Raw genomic sequence first — 20,119 nt, 5'->3', positions numbered from 1 at the left:
AAACATAAATAAAATAGAAATAACGTAGAACACATGAGGACTATGTGAATAAAATGAAGGGTGGTGGATTATAAAGTTGAGGGGTATTTATGATATTTTATAATCTTTGGTGGTGAATTGAGATAATTTGGTGGTGGAAATAGCACCACTCTATAAATATTTATACAAGTTAGGAGAATTAATAAAAATAATAATAATAATAATAATAATAATAATAATAATAATAATAATAATAGTAATAATAATAATAATAATAATAAACTTAAAACAAAATAGAGATAAAAAAATATATAAATTAATTTTTTTTACAAAGTATATCGTTAGAGTTTCTTAAGTTGTTCTATTTCTTTTGTATATAAATATTAAGGGCTCGTTCGGTTGGTAAGATTCACACTTTCAAATCCGCTACTAAAATCAAAGTCCGCTATTAAATGCTACTATTTCATTAAATTAGTAGCACCCTCCCCCATGAGATTAATTTAATAGGGGGTGACTAAAAAGGAAAAATACAATTTTATCCTTAAAATTATATTTTATTATTGTAAACTAAGTGGTTTATAGACAATTCATATATAATAACTGATTTTAACAAGTTTAATAGAAAATATAATCTAAGAAACCGAACATGCTACTAACTAAATAATTAATTAGTCAGTGGGATATTAATCCAATCTTACCTAATCTAATGTAATCCGATATAGGTAAGCAAACGAGACCTAGGGATAAATATTTATTTTCCTCACAAAAGCTAATGAGAAGAAAAATAGATGGAGTGAGTGTTGTTGTCAATTATTATAAGTCTATGGGAGGTAGACACTAAATTTTAATTATTTGAGGACGTGGTTGTCATATATCATAGTTGAGGGAGGTAGATACTAAATATTAAATATTTGAGGACGTGGTTGTCATAAATCATAGTTGAGGGAGGTGGATTAATTTGTCTCAAATATGTTTTTGGGCTTGGTTGTGAAATAAACACAATTCAAGGAAAAAGATGCAAATTACCTATTTATAGAGTTGGATTACTTTAGGGCCGGAGTCGAAACTCGAAACTCTCCTTTAACGCTCTATCTCGCGTCTCAACTCAACCGCCCTAAACCCCTTCCGCCACCCTTTTCCTTACACCGAGGGAAAAAAATCACGCACAACTCTTTGATTCAACCCAAGCCTCTCCTTCCTTAAACCCTAGAAGATACTCCATTAGCTTTCTAATCAACCGAGCTCTCAAACATGGCGACTCATTCAGATGCTATGGCAGTAAAGTCTCTCAACACAGCTGGTGGCCGCCGCCGTTTTGCTGTAAGTTACCGGAAAACAATAACTTCAGTTTATGTATTTGTTATATCTTCAAGCGTTGTGCGAAAATAAATAAATAATTATGGTGTTGGTGCTTGTGGAAGTTGTCAATTGTGCTTATTTTGTGTGTGTGTTGCTTACTTGTGTGCGATAAATTAATGAATTTAATCTGTTTCCGTTGAGGCAGTTCAAGTCTATTTCACAAAAAATAGAGGAAATCTACGTGGATGTATACCGGAGTCTCGACCCGTTGAAAGCCGAACCGTCGGAAGGTTCTTCGTTTTTCCGTGACAGTCTTGCAGAATATAGGGTATGTTAGCTTTTACTTCTTTTCCTTTTTCCCATATTTCATCTATCAACAAGTTTGCATTGCAAATATGATAACATTGTAACAAGTGATGTATACAAAGAATTTGACCACACAAGTTGATTGTGAAGAAATTCGATGGGGGTTAAAATCTGTTCAATTAGTGATGTAAAAGTAACATAACTACTTGGTTCGATAGACGATTTTAAAATTCTTGTAGACCATCCATTAAATTATGCTGTCTTACTAGTCTGTTACATTCTGAAATTTGCTGCTCACGCCCCTTCTTGTCTTTTTTTTTTTTTGATTCATGTGCACATGCGACGTCATTATAATTGGAAATTATCGAAATATTTAACTAGAATTCCTGGTAATTATAGGTTCTCTACTAGCAATATTTAATATAACTTAGTTATATATTCTTTGATTTATCATATTTGACGAGACATTGGGTGAAAACTGCATCTGGATGCACTTTAGGGACTATATTTTTAATCGGATAGCCTTATCAAGAATTCTACTTCATCCAAGTTTTCGAGGTTGAGGTAGCAGGAACATGTACATATTATTGAGCATGATGCATCACTCCAGCTATCCTCAGTTAATAGAGAACACCATTTATTGCCATCAGCTGTGCTCAATTTCTGTGTTATAACTGAAAATGATAATTCTTATTTCATCGATAGGACTTTGTTTAGACAATTTAACGTGTTAACATGTGGCATACTTCTATACATATCATGTGATGCAAATAAATTTTGCACATGAATGATATTACATGATTGTTCAATCATCTCCCCTGGTTTCTTTATGCACATGCAGTATATATTTTGCTTGCAGGAATGAGTAAAAATTTGTTTAAAGTTGTAAATCTCGTTTAAAGTTTATGCAAAATAGCATGCTGCATCAAGGCCAAGATCTATCTGTACTGTTTACATGACTATAACTATTTTCTCGAACACATCATTGATGAGAACAATGTTCTTTATACTTGGTCATTCATTTTCGAAACCAGCATAATAGTTAATAGGGACTCTCTGAAATGATTCTTTCTGATGAATATATCGCATTAACGTCTGTTTACTGCTCAGTTACTTTTTGTTGATGAGTCAAATTACACGGCCTGTCTCCAAATGTACTGTCTTGGTGGTGATGGGATGATAAACATTTAGTTTCACTTTCCCGATACTCGACATCTTTTTTATTAGAAACTTTTGTCATGCCATGCAGGAGCTAAACACAGCGGAAGACTTTATATCGTTGTATGAGGAAACTTTTCCTCTGGTGCAAACATTACCGCAAATAATCTTGCAGAAGGATCTGATTATATCAAGCCTTGTGTCTAGATTGAAAATGGAAGGGAGATTATCCCATGAACCTATACTGAGGTATTTCTTCAACTTTGTATTGATAGATAAGCGATATTTGCTTGTCTCATATGTAATGAGGATGCCAAATGAGGTTCCTTCCTTTATTGATATCACCTTCTGAGCATCGGTACATGTGAATTGTGATCGCATGCATGTACATCCTTTGACTGTTAATAGTTGTCCTGTGGTTTGGACAGCTTCATTCACAGGTCTGAATGTAAGGTTGAAGCCTTGTCCATATATACACTACCCCACCACAGTGCAAAGTTATAGGTTATAAATTTGAATAGATCAGTGAGGTGTACATTGGTTGCTGTACATGTTGATTTTATGACTTATATGAATTTTTATTTCGATGGTCATGACTGAATTTCAAAATGCTTTAAACAACTAACAGAAGGATCATTTTTCAGTACTTACCTTGTAGACTGTTGGTTGCTGTACAAGTTGATTTTATAACTTATATGCTATTTATTTAGATAGTCATGACTGAACCTTCAAATTGCTTTATACAACTAAGAGAAGGATCATTTTGCATTATTTACCTTGTGGAGTAGTGGTCTTTTTCTTGGGATCAATGTATAGGACGTATTTAGTGCATCTGAAAGTGAGTGGGAGATTATTGCATCCAGAGTGTGTTATGACTTACGTGTAGCAGTTCTTTCTCTTTAACGTTGAAAGTGTAGGCACTACATGTTGATTCCCCTTCCCTTCTATCATAAGTAAAATTATTTCAAGGTTTATGGATCACCTGAAACCTTTTGATTATGATTGGGTAAACTTTCTTGATGTTAGAGATTATTTTTTTTGCAATTTCTGGAAGCATTAAGGTCTGAGATATACTGTTGTTTGAGATATACGACGGTGGATGTATGTTCATAGTTTGTTACTGGTTTATCTGTAAATTCGTCATTGCTTAATGTATCCTAAAGTTATTGGCTAGCTCTTGTGACACAAGTTGATTATCGTTTTGCAACATCAGATCTGCTGGTTATAATCCTTTTTTAGTTATATCTGAAAATCTTTTTTATTTATGAATTGCATTTGATATTTTTGCTCTAGGTTGATCGCTGCTTTATCTAGAGATCTTCTGGGGGATTTCGTACCGTAAGTTCTTTTTTTTTTTTTTGCACAACATTTTTTGTTATAATTCTCATTAATCTTAATCTTCTTTTGGCACATATTCACGAGTTATTAGCAATCTATGATGATCTTGCTCACTGATTAACATGTCTTGGAAAATGTTGTGAAGGCAAAAGGAGAACACTGAGTAGTTTTACCTCAGGCTAGGTTAGGGGTGAAAGGCTGAAGTAGTCGGTATTTCTATTTTTGCTGATACCTATCTGAAATCATCAAATATTTTTTGTGCCGATGTTTTTTTTGTTTTGTGTGTATATTTTGGATTGGATTTTGGAAATAAATTTAAGTTTTTGGAAATTTTGATTTCTGATCCAATTTTAGCTTAAGAAACTAATTCAGAATTCCAATATTTTCTCAACCAAAAAATTACATGTGTAAACAGTTGATTTATATAAAAGCCAGTCTTTTTTAATATTAATGGGAGTTTTCCAAAAAAATCCTGAACTTTTCAAATTTTAGAAGTTATACGACTCTGAAATTTTCGAAGCTTTTGTACTTGGGATTGATTTCTAGATTCCGGAGATTTTGGAAATGGTACTGAAATTGGTTTTGAACTTCCAAAAGCAAACGGAAATTTTCTGAAAATGTTGATTCCGATCCATTCCTTCCTCTACTCTTCCCCCGAGGCTAGATTAACACCAGCTGCATGATATCCCTCTCTTACTTTATGGATCCATTATACATGAAAATTATTATATGCATAACTTTGAAAGGAAAAAGCACCTTTCCAATAATAAAATTTCATAGAACCAGAAGACTGCATTACTACAATGAAAGGAGAAGGAGAAGGAAAAGGGACACCTTTTATGAAGTCTTTTTATCTGCTTGTTGTTTATAAGTAATTATTGTATTTATTTCTTAGGTTGATCTTAAAGGTCTAGTTAACAAGGAATTTTTCAATCTATTTGAGTTGCTTTTATTTGCCTACACTTGCATATGCTTATGATCTTAAGTATCTCTCTTGGGTGCAATGTACAATCCTTAAGGAGCTTCAGTAATGTGTGGTGAACTGAATCGAGGGATTACAATAGATTTTAACAATGAAATGTAAAGCTGAGGCCAACCAAGACAACTCAGAAGTCTAACTTAATTACTGTAATAGGAGATAGAAAAGGACTCCGACTTGAATTAAAAAAAATAATCAAAGTAGGAATCTGTGGATATCTATTGGGAATAAGATAAATATTCATATTAACCTGTATTCACTAGACGTGACAAGCTTTTATGATAGGTTATGGTACTAGTTTTTTTGGGATTTCTACGCTGCTGGAAAAGAAGGCTAAAATGTCTTGCATTTAATCATAGCTTAGTCACGAATTGTGTGTTTCATGATATAATTTGTTTTTAATCATGTTTTGTTGCAGTTTTCTTCAAAGAATCGCCGATTCTTTGGAATCTCTTCTTGAAAGTGGTGCTGATAGGGATCCAGAGATAATTGAGCAGGTCTTGGACCGTATAATTTTTATTTCTATTGATTAACTATGCGATTGCATGATTTTGACTTTTTCACGATTGGTTGCAGATATTAACATCATGGTCGTATATCATGATGTACCTGCAGAAGTATCTTGTAAGAGATGTTGGTCATGTTCTAAGGTAGTCTATTTTTGTATTTAAGGTGTTGCATGAATTTTTGTACATCTAATTGGTAAATTTCTGTTGATGATTCATTCAGGTTTCCGTTCATGATTCTTGCATATAAAAGTAATGTCGACCAATTAATATGAAATAAAGCTTATAAAACGCTTTATACACAAGAGCTACCAATTATATGATCATCTGATTGCTATGTCTACTTCTTAAGCATGTAAAATCTAATTAATTACCATAACAGTTGGGTTTCTTTGTCCTGCCTTTCTCTGTCGTTCATCTTCACAATTTAACTAATAGGATATTCGAGCAATGGATGTGCATGTGTTTGGGGTTCCTAATGTGAAAAAGTTTTCTCCTGTTCATCACAGTCTTGTTTTCCTCCCTTGCAGAATTACTAGGAAATTAAGGTACTATCCAAAAGATTATATTCGGGAATTGATGGCCGAGTCAGTTTCATTTTTGTTAAGGAAAGCACCAGTTCAGCAGCTGAAGAAAGGTAATGATTTTTGTATTGTTTTTTTTTTCTCCTTTTTTTTCCCATTCATTTTATATGCTTCGCATTCTTATTTGTTTATCTAGTTGAAAATATAGTAAATAAATAAACCAATTTTAGATGGATCTTAAAAAGAGGTGAAGAGTATAAGATATATGATGTCGTATGATGGATAAGATATATTTCAGTTTGTTTCCACGTAAAAAGGTCACACGCATATACAATAGAAATCCTGTAATACTGGATGAACCATCATCCTTACAGAACAGACTGGTAAATTTTAAAACTAATGCTGTCTAATCCCCGTGCATATGTTCCTCCAGGTCCTTACGTTATGGATTGGCCATATTTTTATGTTTCCAGATATTACTTTCTGAATATGCAAGCCCGATATAGGGAAATTGTTCCTCTTTACATGCATTAAATAGTTGCCGGTGCATGTATCACATGTATGAGAAGCTATCATATAATTAATTGCTTCATTGGCTGAAAAGTTATCCACATGTGAGGGTTTTCATCATTTTTTTCTTTTCCCTGGTCTGGACATGTTCGAAATGCGATTCCTATGTTGACATGTGTAATACATTGTCCACCAACCACCTTACAAACTGAGACATTCTCATGTTAGCATGCTCTGTCTTCACGTTCATTGTCTTGGACTGGGAGGTTGAACAGATGTTTATATTTTTGCTATCTTTTATAGCTATGCTATGTTCGAATTCTTCCACGAGAGTACAATTTTTTTTTACTTTGGATTGTACAGGTATTACGAAACTTATGACTGAAGTTGTAGAAGAACCATCGGAAATGAGAAAATCTGGTGCTGGTGCATTGATATCTCATGCTATAAGAATTTCCTCATCAAAACTGCACTCCAAGACTGCAATGTTAATGCCCATGCTGGTGGATGATTCTACCTTTCAAATTGGTGATCAAAGTGTTGAAGGTTTGTACTTCTCTTGGCATACTCCAAACTTTTTTGTTTAGTACTGGCCTTCTCTCTTTTGGGTATGTGCGTTTATGTGTGTCGGTCTGTATGTTGACCCACTATTTGATTCAAAATGCCGTCCTAGTTCCCTGGAAAGTCAGTTAGTTTTACTTAGGAATAACTCTATCCATACTCTGATAATGGGCACAAACATTGGTTTTTCGTAAGTATTTTTGATAAATAGCAATTTCGGGAAGAAGTAACTTGCTTTTATTTAGTAAAAGTTCCTGGATATGTTATTATACATTTGGTATGCATTAAAGATGTCTATCTTGTGGTCTGAATTTTAGAAATAAACATTTATTTTCTCCATGTACAGTCGCACCTCTTAGTATTTTACATTTTTTTATTTGACATTTATGCACCTTGTTGGTTGAACACTTCTAAATGGATCAAATCTAAATGGAATGGAATGTGTTAAGGGGAATCATAACTCTCAAGTGAGTTTAATCCTATAATCAGTTAAAAAGGTTTTTGTGTCTCATAGATGAAAATTATTTTTGATATCACAATAGTCCTACATATATTCTTCGAAGCAGAGATTGTTTTGTTTCCCCTATTTAGTATATGAGGAATGAAACAAGAGGTCAACTAAAGAAACAAGTGGTGTCTGAAACTGAATAACTGTTGAATGCTGTAGATGCACAATATAACTGCTAAATTTATGGTATATAGTTTGGTTGCCCAAGACTTGGTGTTATCCGGTCCTACTTCGTTATTGTTATCGCCATTGTGCCCCCCCCCCCCCCCTTTCGTCTCTCATCCCATCGTTATTCCTAACTATGTTTGCACATGTCCAGGCTCAAGAGCTGTTCTTGAAGTTCTTATTCTGGCCTTCAAGAGACTTTACGCAGAGCTAGATCACGAGGAACTAACATTTATATGGAGATGTTTGTGTGGCAAAATAACAGATTCAGTGACAATTTCAAGCTCCAGATACCTGAATCACCTTTTGACCCTACTTATATCTGTCGTGCAAAATGGTCATCTGGGGAAAGATTCTGGTATGTATCAGACGATGTTTTCACTTATTAATTCCCATTTGCACTTGCTTAATCTGATTTGCAAAGCTATGTTTTGCTTCTCAGATTATGAACCCTTGGTCGAAGTAGTTGACCTGCTTGTGCAGAATTTTGTTAATCCGTTTCTTGCCAAGAAGGATGTGGACCCACACAGTGAGGTTATTGATAGTGTCCTGCAACTAATTGTTTGCATCATTGATGGTCTCTCCTCTTCGAAGAACATGCCTGCTCTGCTGCGGGTTTCTTCACAATGGGAGTCAGTATTTGATTTAAGGAGTCATAGGTATTGCTTCCAGTTTAAATTGACTGTGCTACAGTACTCACTGATGGGTCTTCCTTCTGTTCTTTGAGGGTCTCACGTTCTGTTTTGGTTACAGTTTACTGAAATTCATTGAAGATCTTCTGATGAAGGACCCTAGTGTCTTCAATATCTTTGGAATGCATATTATGTGGTAATTTTGAAAATCTAGTTATTGTTGCTTATCCATATCTGAATACCTCGATTTTTTGCTCGATTTTTAGTTTACCTAAAATTTCTTATTTGATTGCAGTGCATTGAATAATTTGGTAGAAAATTCACATGAAGAAGTTTTATATATAATGATAAATTTCTCTGAGAAATTGGAAGGGATGGATTCTAACTTATTGGATGTGAAATCCATGGAAAAGACAAAAAAGATCCATGTTGTCTGGGAAGAGACTCTTAAGTATTGGAATGCGAAGATCAACGAAGCTATAAAAGGAAATTCGTTTCCTATTTCATTTCCAAAAAATAGCTTGGCAATCCTATGGGGCGTTACTCAGTGTTATTCTCGTTTTGATGCCCAAGCAAATCCATCCTTGTTGATGGACTTGATAGATGCAATTGATGAGCTTTTGATAATGGAATCAAGTAAGACATCTTCTGTACCTCAGTTGATATTATGTTTTTGTTCTTTTTCTGTGGGAAATATTAGTTCTGTACCATTTTGGTGAAGATTTCACTCGTGTCTAATCGTAAAGCTTTTATGTTATTATGTTTTTATGGTCAAGTACTCTATATCTAATCAGCTATTTTGTGGATAGATTGTCAGATGTTTGGTTCTTTAATCAGGCTGTATTTGCTCTTATAGGAGGACCTTTATGAATGTTTTACATATTTAAATAATTTTCAAGTGTTTGCAGGCTACCAGCAAAACACTTGGCATAGCTTGATTGGTGCAGCTTTGCGTTCTTATCACAAGATAGTTTTTCAAGGAAATTATGTTCGTGAAGAGTCTGCCTTGACGAAATTCTTGGTTCTTGCGAGAAGATATAAGTTGTCTCCTCAAATATTATCTGCCGTAGCCAATATTTTGGATTCTATTTCTTCGTAAGATACTTATTATGTGAAAAAAATATATTTTTTCTGTTGTGAAACCTTTGATTATTTTCTGCTTTGATGTAAGTGCATAACTGGTTCCATTGCACATATGTTGCAGGTCTTTCGTCCAACCAGATAGAAAAGGCAAATTTTATCTTCCAGAACATATAGCTGGAAATGTGTTGGAGGCTCTGGACATATTTGCTGAAAATCTAAGCCACACGAACAAAGAGATCCGCCTTTATAGCTTGCGCATATTGTGCTATTATGAACCCATACATTATAAACAATCCAAGGAAGAAATTCCGGTTGAAAATTATGCAAGAATAGATGATGATGAGAATGTTGACGAATTTTCTAATGATGTAAGCTTGATATAATTTGCATTTTCAGTGCAATTTCATGTCTTTGTTAAGGCTCATTTTGTTCTTTCTGAATCCTAGGTTCTCAACCTTCTCAAATCAATTGAGGAGACCTCCCTTTCGATTGCGACGAGCCGTAAAGTAATTCTACTTATATCTAAAATACAGATGAATCTGAGTGCTCGGAGAATTGCTGATCAGTATATACCTGTTGTTCTGAACGGGATTATTGGCCTATTCCATAACCGGTTTAGCTATTTGTGGAATCCAGCCTTAGAGTGCCTAACTATCCTGATTGGCCAATATTTCCGGTTGGTATGGAGCAGATATGTTAAGTTTCTTGAAAATTGTCAATCTATTTTTCTAGCATCTCATCATCAGCATGGTGGAGGCGATAGTGATTCTAACAAGGATACTGGTATGTTTTTCTGATAAATAATTTCATTTGTTTGTGGCTCTTCCCCCTTCCACTTCTTCGAGGAACAAACTTTTGTGCCACTTAATTTTTGCCCAAGTGTCTATTTCATGTTTGTCCTATTTCTATGTACAAACATAGATATTGGTAAAACTGTCTCGAAAAAGTTACCTCTGCATGCATATTGGTTCATATGCAACAGCATTGTGCTCATGTCATCACAGACCTGTATCTAATTTAGAGCTCTGTGTTAATTTTGTAGGTTTGGTTGGATGCTTCAACTCTGAGATCTCTCCTCTATTTGATAGCACTCCACATGCAACAGTTTTGTCCCTCTTGATTCAATCATTGCAGAAAGTTCCATCTATAGCAGAATCTCACTCTCAGCAAATAGTTCCTCTTTTTCTGCAATTTTTGGGCTACAGCCCTGATGAAACAAGGTGATTTCATATCAAATGTTGTCTTTAACAATACTAATTCTTGTATGAGTTATCAATTTATATTATGGTCTTTAGTTTGACCATGCATATCTATGTTTCAATTTAGCAATGTTGCATCTCATACCTTGGATCATAAAGGAAAAGACTGGAAGGGGGTACTTAAAGAGTGGTTAAGCTTGTTCAGATTGCTGCGAAATCCGGAGGCCTTTCATCGGGGTCTATTCTTAAAGGAGGTTCTTCTATATAGGTTTGTTACCAATGCTTCAGTATTAAATTTATCAAAATTACCCAGTTTTATTTCTTCGTTCTGTCCGAGAATGTGAAATCAAACTTTTCAAGTTTGTTCATTGCTTGTAGCTTCTATTTTCGTTTTCTTTCCATCGTTTCTATTTTTCTAATTTACCTGTTCCTGTTGGTTTGATTGGGTTGGGGGGAGTTGATGTTGCAGACTTCTTGAACAGAATGATGCTGATGTACAGATGAAAGTTCTTGACTGCCTTTTAAATTGGAGAGATGACTTCTTACTTCCATATAGTGAGAATCTGAAAAAATTAATAGATGCAAAATATCTAAGGGAGGAACTTTCAAAGTGGAGCTTATCGAGAAACTATATGGATGCCATCGACGTGCGGCACAGAGCTTACCTTGTACCGATTGTTATAGGTGTGCTAATTCCAAAAGTTCGAAATTTGAAAATGCTTGCTTGCCAGAAGGTACTATTTGTTCGATAGTTGGATCTTTTTAGTGATGCTCTTGAACTTGTGTTTATTTTTCATTTTTATCATCTGATATAAAACTCATTATGGCGCCTTTACATTTTCAGGGTGCAGGTGTACATCATCGAAGGGCAGTTCTTGGATTCTTATCTCAGCTTGATCTTGATGAGCTTCCTCTTTTCTTCTGGCTGTTAGTTAAGCCCCTACTTACTAATTCCCAAAGAGATGATGAACCCAGAAAAAGTTTTTTGAATTTAACTCAGGGTCCCAACAATGAAGCTGATATATCTTATTTCTTGAGCCATTTTACCCCAGATTCCGTAAAAGCGCTAACCTGGAAGAAGAAATATGGCTTTCTGCATGTTATTGAAGATATTTTAGCAGTTTTTGACGAATCTCACCTTAATTGTTTCCTTAATCTTCTGATGAACTGCGTTGTCCGGATCTTAGCAAGCTGCACATCATCTATTGGCACTAGAAATAGTGGATTGTCTTCCACAGATAACTGTTCTGGCTTGGATTTGAATGCAGATGACCATGACGAAGTGGAGGATCAAACCATGGTACGTTCAGATAACGATGTTGCATATTTTCTGTTTATGAATTCAAATTGTTTGGTCAATAAGTTTTTGAATTTCAAGGGTAGAGATGGGGCAAATTTGTATAATCCACAACCACTAAAGTTTCCTTGTCTCTTTCCGATCTTACACTAAGTTATACAGGCCTAGCAAACTAACCATTTATTCAAAAAATGAACTTAAAACATTCTAATCAATATACTTTATTTATTTACAGGAGAGAATGGCTGTGAAGCAATTCAGGGACTTGAGATCCTTATGCCTTAAGATCATACATCTTGTTCTTGGTAAATATGCGAGCCATGAGTTTGATGGTGCATTTTGGGACCTTTTTTTCGTATCAATTAAACCCTTAATTGCTAAATTTAAGCAAGAAGGTGCCAGTAGCAAGAAGCCAAGCTCGCTGTTTTATTGCTTTTTAGCAATGAGTAAAAACTACAAACTCGTGCCACTATTATTCAGGGAGAGTAATCTCGTGCCTGATATTTTTTCCATGCTTAACATCCCGTCAGCTTCTGAATGGATTGTGTCCTGTGTTCTGAAGTTCACTAAGAATTTGTTGAAGCTCGACAGCGAACTGGGTAGCGAAGACATTGGTGTCAGAATAGTTTCGCCTTCTCATCTTGATCTGCTCATAACCAACTTGCATAGTTTTTTCACTAATTACAAAGCTACTAAGAGGTATTGCTTCTTCTTTTCCTTTTCGTTGAGGAGATGTCTAGCTATATTTTTGTCTCTAAAATGCTTTTGCTTCTATCCGCTGCCTGCTATGCCATCCAAATAATGTGATTGAATCAATCTTATTAAATTGAGCGTATTTTAGGTTCCACCTCAAGTTAGCTTCTATTATGATCGGATTATTTTGTATGACATTTTTACCGTATGCAGTATAAAATCTATTCTTGAACCCAATAGGATTGTGATGTGAGGCATCTAAACTTCATCACATTAAAAAAAGATAGGGTCTCTGAATAATCGAGTTCTTACTTTGCAATCCAGCATTGAGGATATTGACGTATACTTTTTTTTTTTTTTCTTTTTTCTCTTAGGCAGTTAGTCAATTTTCCAGGCAAAAGGGAATTTACTATCTTCAACTTGCTATCAAAGTATGTAAAAGAACCTCCAACAGCCAAAAAATTTGTGGATATATTGCTCCCACTACTTACAAAAAGACACCAGAATTTCGGTTAGCCTCTTAACTATATTGATCACAAGATTAGCTATTTCTTCGATTTCTCACAAATTGGGTTTGTGGCTTATTGTAGATACCTGTGTTGATATATTGCAAATCGTCCGAGAAGTGGTAACGGTGCTGGAGAGTGGGATTAGTGAAAACATTATAAAATCAATTACACCACTTCTTATCTCAGCAGGTTTGCCTGTCCGTAACTCTATATGTGATGTTCTTGATGCTGTCGCAGCAAATGATTCTTCTGTGCTTGTATTGGTAAGCTTGGGCTGGAGAATTCTTTATTAAATGATTTACATGTGTTCAGTGTTTTTTCTTGAAGAAAACAATTGGTTAGCTTTCCTGTATTTCTCTTTCATGCAGGCAAAAATTCTTCGTGAACTAAATGCAACCTCAGAAATGGAGATGGGTGGTCTCGACTATGACAAAATAATCTGTGCTTATGAAAAGGTTAATGTAGAATTCTTTTACACCATTCGGGAAGAACATGTGTGGCCAATCTTGGCTCACTCTGTTCATGGCATGTCATCTGAAGAGTCGACCATACGAAATTGTGCGTTCGGATTGTTGAAATCTTTCATTGCTTTTTCTGATGAGATCCTTAATGGAGCGTCAAAATCTGACCATATGTGGTCTGAAGCAAGCATTCATCGCATAGTGAAAGATTTTCTCTTGAAGCATATGGGAAGTGCAATGGACAAGGAAGGTGCAGTAAAAAAGGTATTAAAGTTGTGTTCGCATTTGTTTTTTAGTTTTTACTGTTGTGTTCTATTTCAACTTGTTCGTGGATCCCTTTTTAGGTCTATTTACTTTCTTATCTGGAGTATGGTTATCTCTATTCACGATCTGTTAGAAATGAGAAGGGAACTGAGATTGGATGCACAATTCTTGATTATTATTTGAGGCGCATAGCTTTGGCTGTAAATTTAGGTTCCGAAGAGTATCTAAGGAGAGAAACATCTGTTTGAAATAGCCACATAAGATATTATATCTATAGATTAATCCAAAGATGGATCTCTACTGGTTTTAATTTTTTAATTCTTACAATTTCAAAGTTCCAGCCAGATGGGGTCATATCAATTTAGATGAAAATTAATTGAATTTCTTATCTCTGATTGTGTTGAATCAGATGCTGAATATACCAGTTGAAGTATTAACTCATATTTGTGTCATCATTTGTGTGTGCAAGCGATTTAAGTGCATGAAACTTAGATATTTAGCTCAGGGAGATGTGTCAGTAGGAGTTTCACTTCCTCTTAAGTAGAAGTACATATGTGGAATGGACAAACTGAGCTTGAACTTTGAGTAGAATAACGCGAAAGTAGGCCCATAACTACTTTCATTGAAGCTCTTGCAATGTGAATGTCATGAAGCAGTTTCAGCACTGCGGTTACCAGGATTCAGATGCGCATGTGGTTTGACTTCGCAACGAATGATTTACTGTGTTTGAAGCCAATTTTTTCTTATTCCCCCCCCAATGCTCTCTTCTTGCTTTTCAAAATCTTTTGGCTTCCATATGTGGTTGTGGGGAATTTGGGCTTAGGGTTGGAGCAGGTTGCTGAATGATTTCTGCGATGGCAAAAACTGGAAGCCGACTCTTTTTCACTGAACATGACTGTTGCTTGGTTTTAGGTGTGGTTTGATTTACTTCAAGAAATGGTGTTGAAGCTCCCCAACGTGGCAAACCTTGATTCATACAGGGTTCTATGCAGTGATGATGCAGAACAAGATTTCTTCGGCAACATAGTTCACTTACAGGTAAAGCTCTATTTTGTTTTCCCAGAAGGTCAACTGAAAAAGGGCCAGTTCATGTACTTGGTCCCTATCTTATGTCATTTTCCTTCATGTAGAAACACAGGAGAGCAAAGGCTGTGAGACGCCTTAAAAGCTGCGTCTGTTCAGGAACTCTATCAGAGGTATTCCTTTCAGTTTCTGTTAAATCTGTTGAGAAGTTTTATTCTTTGGGTTATATGGCTGATCTGTGGCATTTAACTTGTTAATTTTCTAGGCCATCACCAATGAAGTGTTTGTTCCAATGCTTTTTAGCATGTTGTTTGGTGCGGAAATTGGAAAAGACGAAAATATCATAAGCGCGTGCTTGGAAGCCCTGGGATCAATTTCTGGTTGCTTTAAATGGGATAAGTATTATAAGTTGCTGTTGAGATGCTTCCGTGATTTGCAACGAAAACAAGATAAGCAGAAGATTCTGTTGCGCCTTATGTGTTCTATCCTTGATCATTTCCATTTTTCAGAATCATCTTTGGTCCATGAAGCCAAAGTACCTGCTTGTGATGCTCCTGATCCGTATACCATTGATATGGCTACTTCATTAACATTGAGAAAGTGTACTAGTTCTGCGGAACTTCCTAGGATACAGATGTCGTTGCAGAAAGATCTATTCCCCAAGATTCAAAAGTTGTTGGCATCGGATACTGAAAATGTCAATGTCATTATCAGCCTAGTTGCACTTAAAATTCTAAAATTGCTTCCTGGTGAAATCTTGGACTCACAGCTTCCGACTATTGTTCACCGCATTTCAAACTTTCTAAAACATAAAATGGAAAGTGTACGTAATGAAGCTAGGTCTGCATTGGCTGTTTGCTTGAAGGAATTAGGGATCGAGTACTTGCAATTTATTGTCAAAGTGATGAAGAGCACATTAAAGCGAGGTTCTGAATTGCACATACTAGGATACACTCTCAATTTCTTATTATCAAACTTTCCCGTGAATCAAATAAGTGGAAAGGTGGATTACTGTTTAGATGAACTCCTCTCTGTTGTAGAGAATGATATACTTGGGGATATTTCTGAGCAGAAAGAGGTGGAAAAGTTAGCTTCAAAAATGAAAGAAACTAGAAAGCAAAAGTCTTTTGAAACACTCAAGACGATTGCTCAGAGCATTACTTTCAAGTCTCATGCTCTGAAACTGCTTTCACATGTTACAGTTCACCTGCAGAAGCAGCTTACCCAGAAAGTGAAGCTGAAATTGGAGAATATGTTAAATAACATAGCTGCTGGTATTGAACACAATCCATCTGTGAATCAGACTGAACTCCTTGTATTTGTCAACTGCCTTATTAAAGATGGTATCTGTGATGAAGGTAATGAATATGGAAATAGTGGTGCTTCGAGGACAGGTAAACCTGACAGATTATTAAATGTTGATCAACGGTTTTCTCATCTGATAACAGCATTTTCTCTTGGAGTCCTTCAGAACCACATGAAAAAACTGAATCTTAAAGGGGTGGATGAACAATTATTATCACTGCTAGACCCTTTTGTCAATTTATTGGGTCAATGCTTGAGTTCCAAGTATGAAAACATTGTAATTGCTGCACTTAGATGCTTGACTCTGCTAGTCAGGTTGCCTTTGCCATCGCTTCAATCCCAAGCGGACAAGATAAAAAGCTCATTGTTCGTGATTGCACAATCTTCAGTAAATGCTAGAAGTCAATTGACAGAGGCATGTATCACGACGTTAACAATGCTTCTGCGAAGTACTAGAGTTACTCTTTCAGCCGATCAGTTGCATATGTTGATCCAGTTCCCTTTGTTTGTTGATTTCGCTAAAAATCCCTCGCACGTTGCTCTTTCACTTCTGAAAGCTATTGTACAGCGAAAGCTAGTAGTTCCCGAGATATATGATATTGTCCAGATTGTCGCAGAATTAATGGTACAAAGCCAACTTGAACCAGTTCGTAAGAAGAGTAGTAAAATCCTACTTCAGTTTTTGCTTGGGTACCATCTTTCTGAGAAGCGATTACAACAACATCTTGATTTCTTGCTTGCGAATTTAAAGTGAGAATATTCAACATTCAGTTATTAGTTTGTTTTTGTGTTTTAATTAAGTATGCAGCTATAATTATATGAATTATATTTATTTCAGGTATGAGCATCCCAGTGGAAGAGAAGCTGTTCTTGAGATGCTCCATGCTATTATAAAAAAATTTCCACAGAATGTTGTAGATGCACAATCACAAACAATGTTTGTGCATTTGGTCATGTCCTTGGTGAATGATGATGACAGCAAAGTTCGTTCCATGTCTGCTGCTGCAATAAAGTGTCTTATTGAGCATGTGAGCACGAATTCGCTACACTCCACTCTAGAGTATAGTCTATCCTGGTACCTCGGTGGGAAACAAAATCTATGGGGTGCTGCAGCTCAGGTTAGTAGTAAGAGACCTTTGTTTTCCAATATTCAGTAATGAATGTCAAAAGCTGTATACTTCATGTAGAATGAATATAACTATTTTGAATGGAGTTCATGATGTTGTAACCTGATTTGAAACTGGATCAGAGTGTAAAGAACCTATAGGATGACCTTAATCATTTTTCATCTGGTTCATGAGAAATCTATTAAATTATTCATAATTTCTCCTGTCAGGGAGAAGTTGATAGAACATTATAATCATTTAGTTGAATCCTAGGACAAGAAGTTATGTACCATTCTATACCTTGTTCTCTTCTGTACTACATGGTTGCGTCTGATAACTACTTTTGTTGTTTATTTTATAGGTGTTGGGTTTACTGGTGGAAGTTATGGGAAAAAGTTTCGAAAAACACCTATGTAGATTGCTCCCAGTAATGAGAAGCATTTTCCAGTCTGCTGTCAGTGCCATTGAATCAAATCAACAAAGTCCATCAGATGAAGCAGTCCTTCCATTCTGGAAGGAGGCTTATTACTCAATGGTGATGCTGGAGAAAATGTTATCTCATTTTCATAACATGTTCTTTGATACGGATCTTGAGGTACAATTTAATGCTATCTTTATATGTACTTCCTCTCCCCTAAATCATTCTCTCAGTTTAATTGAAGGAATTATTAATGCAATATTTTCATAAATCTTCTTATAGTCTTTGTTATGGACTTCTCATAATGAGGTAAAGTTATGTGTTTCTCTTGGATAGCGAAAGTGACTCTACAGTATAAATCACATTCAGTCTGTTTTTTGTGGAAAATTTGAACCATGTTTGTTCATAAAATTTATAGCAAACCAGATTTTCCTGCCTTGTCACCTGGTGACTTACGTTAAATCGATAGTTTCGCATGGCCTCTGAGAAAGAACTTAGAGTCAAAATGTTTTGTAAGTCTCTTTAGTAAAGTACATTAGGAAAGAATTCATTTGCTTCTTTAAAAGATATAATATCTCAACTAATTTGCCAACGTCTCTCTCTTTCTCTCGTATACTTTCTTGGATTTATTTTTGGGGTCTTCTTTTTGATGTCTAAGAGAGATCTCCGAGGAATTATGTTTTCCTCTGGCTATTGCATTGTTGGTTTTGCAAGCAACAGATAAACCTTCTATGGTTTTTGCTCTTCATAAGCTATTGTCATCCTATGTATTTCTTTTCTTCAGAATGCTTCTCATATTCTTTTTTACTTACCTCTTGCAGGATATATGGCAAACCATTTGTGAATTTCTGTTGCATCCTCACTTGTGGTTGCGCAGCATATCAAACCGAATTTTGTCCAACTACTTTAATGCAGTAACCAAAGCTTGCCAAGACAAGCGTGAAGTGTCAGCAGGAACATTCTTCCTTATGAAACCAAGCATACTTTTCCTTGTAGCTGCTTCTTCATGTCATCAATTGAAGGTACCGCCGGCTGACGATAAAGCTGGCGACATTGTGAAGAAAAACCTCGAGTTTTCAATTTGCGGTCTCCATTCATTTTTAGAAAGGAACGAATGCACAGACATGCATAAGTTCTGGTCCAACCTTGACCAAGTTGAGCAAGACCGTTTTCTTAAAGCTTTTGTTGTTCTTGATCCAAGCAAAGGAAGGAGGACACTTTCGTCTTTCACCTCTGAAGCCAGTGGTCAGCATAGTAAACATCACCATCCATTAATTTCTTTCTTGCTTCAGAGAATGGGAAAGATTTCCATTCAAATGGAAGACACTCAGGTATGTTTTATTATAACTCTTTCAAATTGATAAGATTGTTTCTCTAGTTTTCTAATAAACCGTTTCTCTTTTATGTTTTTTTGTAAATTTCGATTTCTTAAAACTGATGTCATCTAACACCTTTCTTGCAGATGAAAATTGTCTTCAATTGTTTGAAAGAAATTTCACCAAAACTTCTTGGTTGCTATAAAACGTTTTCACCTACTGGCAATGACGATCTCCATAGTTATGCATATCCAATTTTGTTGCCTTTGTATAGAATCTGCGAAGGTTATACCGGACAAGTTATTTCAGGTAATTCTCATTCCAATTTATATTTCTAACACGGTACCTCATTTTGTTTTCTTTTAATTCTTTATCGATTTGTTTAAAATTCGTGACCCTTTTGTCGTGATGAAATGGGCAGATGATCTGAAACAGTTGGCTGAAAGGGTGAGTGAAAGTATAAGAGACGTAATCGGAGTGCAGCATTTTGTTCAAGTTTACAGCCAAATAAGAAAGAATCTGAAAGTGAAGAGGGATAAGAGGAAACAAGGAGAGAAGATAATGGCTGTCGTGAACCCAACACGTAATGCCAAGAGGAAGCTCAGAATTGCAGAAAAGCACCGGGCTCACAAGAAAAGGAAATTCACGACCATGAAAGTCGGGAAATGGAGGCGTTAAGGGCAAAATTGTCCTTTCAGTTTTGATCTGTTTTAATATTTGTTAATAGCCTTTTTTTTAAATGCTTCGGTAATGATATCATTATTATTATTATTATATCATTTAAGTGGAAATTAGTCTTTGGACCATCAGTACATCCACATTTTGTTGTGAGTTATATAAATGAGGGTCGCATTTGAGCTGATAGATTTAGATTTAGATGAAGAAAATTCATCTTAATAATAATAGTTAAAAAATAAGATAAAATTCGTGTTTAAATTAAGAAAGATTCCATAATCTAAAAGATTCGATTAAATTTGACA

The 20,119-nt window shown here is 35.4% G+C and overlaps 1 protein-coding gene across 2 annotated transcripts; it reads left to right on the top strand.

The window, feature by feature from the left end:
• The first annotated feature begins 1,041 nt into the window (after positions 1–1,041).
• LOC105963916 (ARM repeat superfamily protein) lies at positions 1,042–19,948 on the top strand. 2 transcript variants are annotated; one of them, XM_012988407.2, is made up of 31 exons: positions 1,042–1,299; positions 1,484–1,606; positions 2,834–2,991; positions 4,036–4,080; positions 5,478–5,556; positions 5,636–5,709; positions 6,096–6,202; positions 6,963–7,145; positions 7,988–8,191; positions 8,276–8,492; positions 8,587–8,661; positions 8,761–9,101; positions 9,374–9,560; positions 9,670–9,916; positions 9,995–10,331; positions 10,591–10,768; positions 10,875–11,015; positions 11,217–11,481; positions 11,592–12,047; positions 12,280–12,743; positions 13,112–13,248; positions 13,328–13,509; positions 13,615–13,971; positions 14,884–15,009; positions 15,102–15,167; positions 15,260–17,049; positions 17,138–17,417; positions 17,767–18,000; positions 18,645–19,154; positions 19,286–19,448; positions 19,561–19,948. In XM_012988407.2, the coding sequence occupies exons 1-31, from the start codon at positions 1,231–1,233 to the stop codon at positions 19,815–19,817; spliced, it is 8,052 nt and encodes a 2,683-aa protein (XP_012843861.2). In that variant the 5' UTR covers positions 1,042–1,230; the 3' UTR covers positions 19,818–19,948. The 2 variants fall into 2 exon arrangements, with proteins under 2 accessions (XP_012843861.2, XP_012843859.2); XM_012988405.2 differs by having other exon boundaries at positions 9,365–9,560.
• The last annotated feature ends 171 nt before the right edge of the window (positions 19,949–20,119 follow it).

The sequence above is a fragment of the Erythranthe guttata genome, chromosome 2, assembly GCF_056151865.1.
Source record: "Erythranthe guttata isolate IM_541 chromosome 2, IM_541, whole genome shotgun sequence".
NCBI lineage: Eukaryota > Viridiplantae > Streptophyta > Magnoliopsida > Lamiales > Phrymaceae > Erythranthe > Erythranthe guttata.
Note: the sequence above shows the minus strand (reverse complement) of the source record. Positions and strands in the feature narration are given on the sequence as shown.

What these genes read in the sequence shown, in the direction of transcription:
- LOC105963916 (XM_012988405.2), top strand. Translation starts at nt 1,231, where the DNA reads ATGGCGACTCATTCAGATGCTATGGCAGTAAAGTCTCTCAACACAGCT. An exon ending in ACAGTCTTGCAGAATATAGG is followed by an intron (nt 1,607 to 2,833) that starts GTATGTTAGCTT and finishes CATGCCATGCAG; the next exon opens with GAGCTAAACACAGCGGAAGA. An exon ending in AAATGCTTGCTTGCCAGAAG is followed by an intron (nt 11,482 to 11,591) that starts GTACTATTTGTT and finishes TTACATTTTCAG; the next exon opens with GGTGCAGGTGTACATCATCG.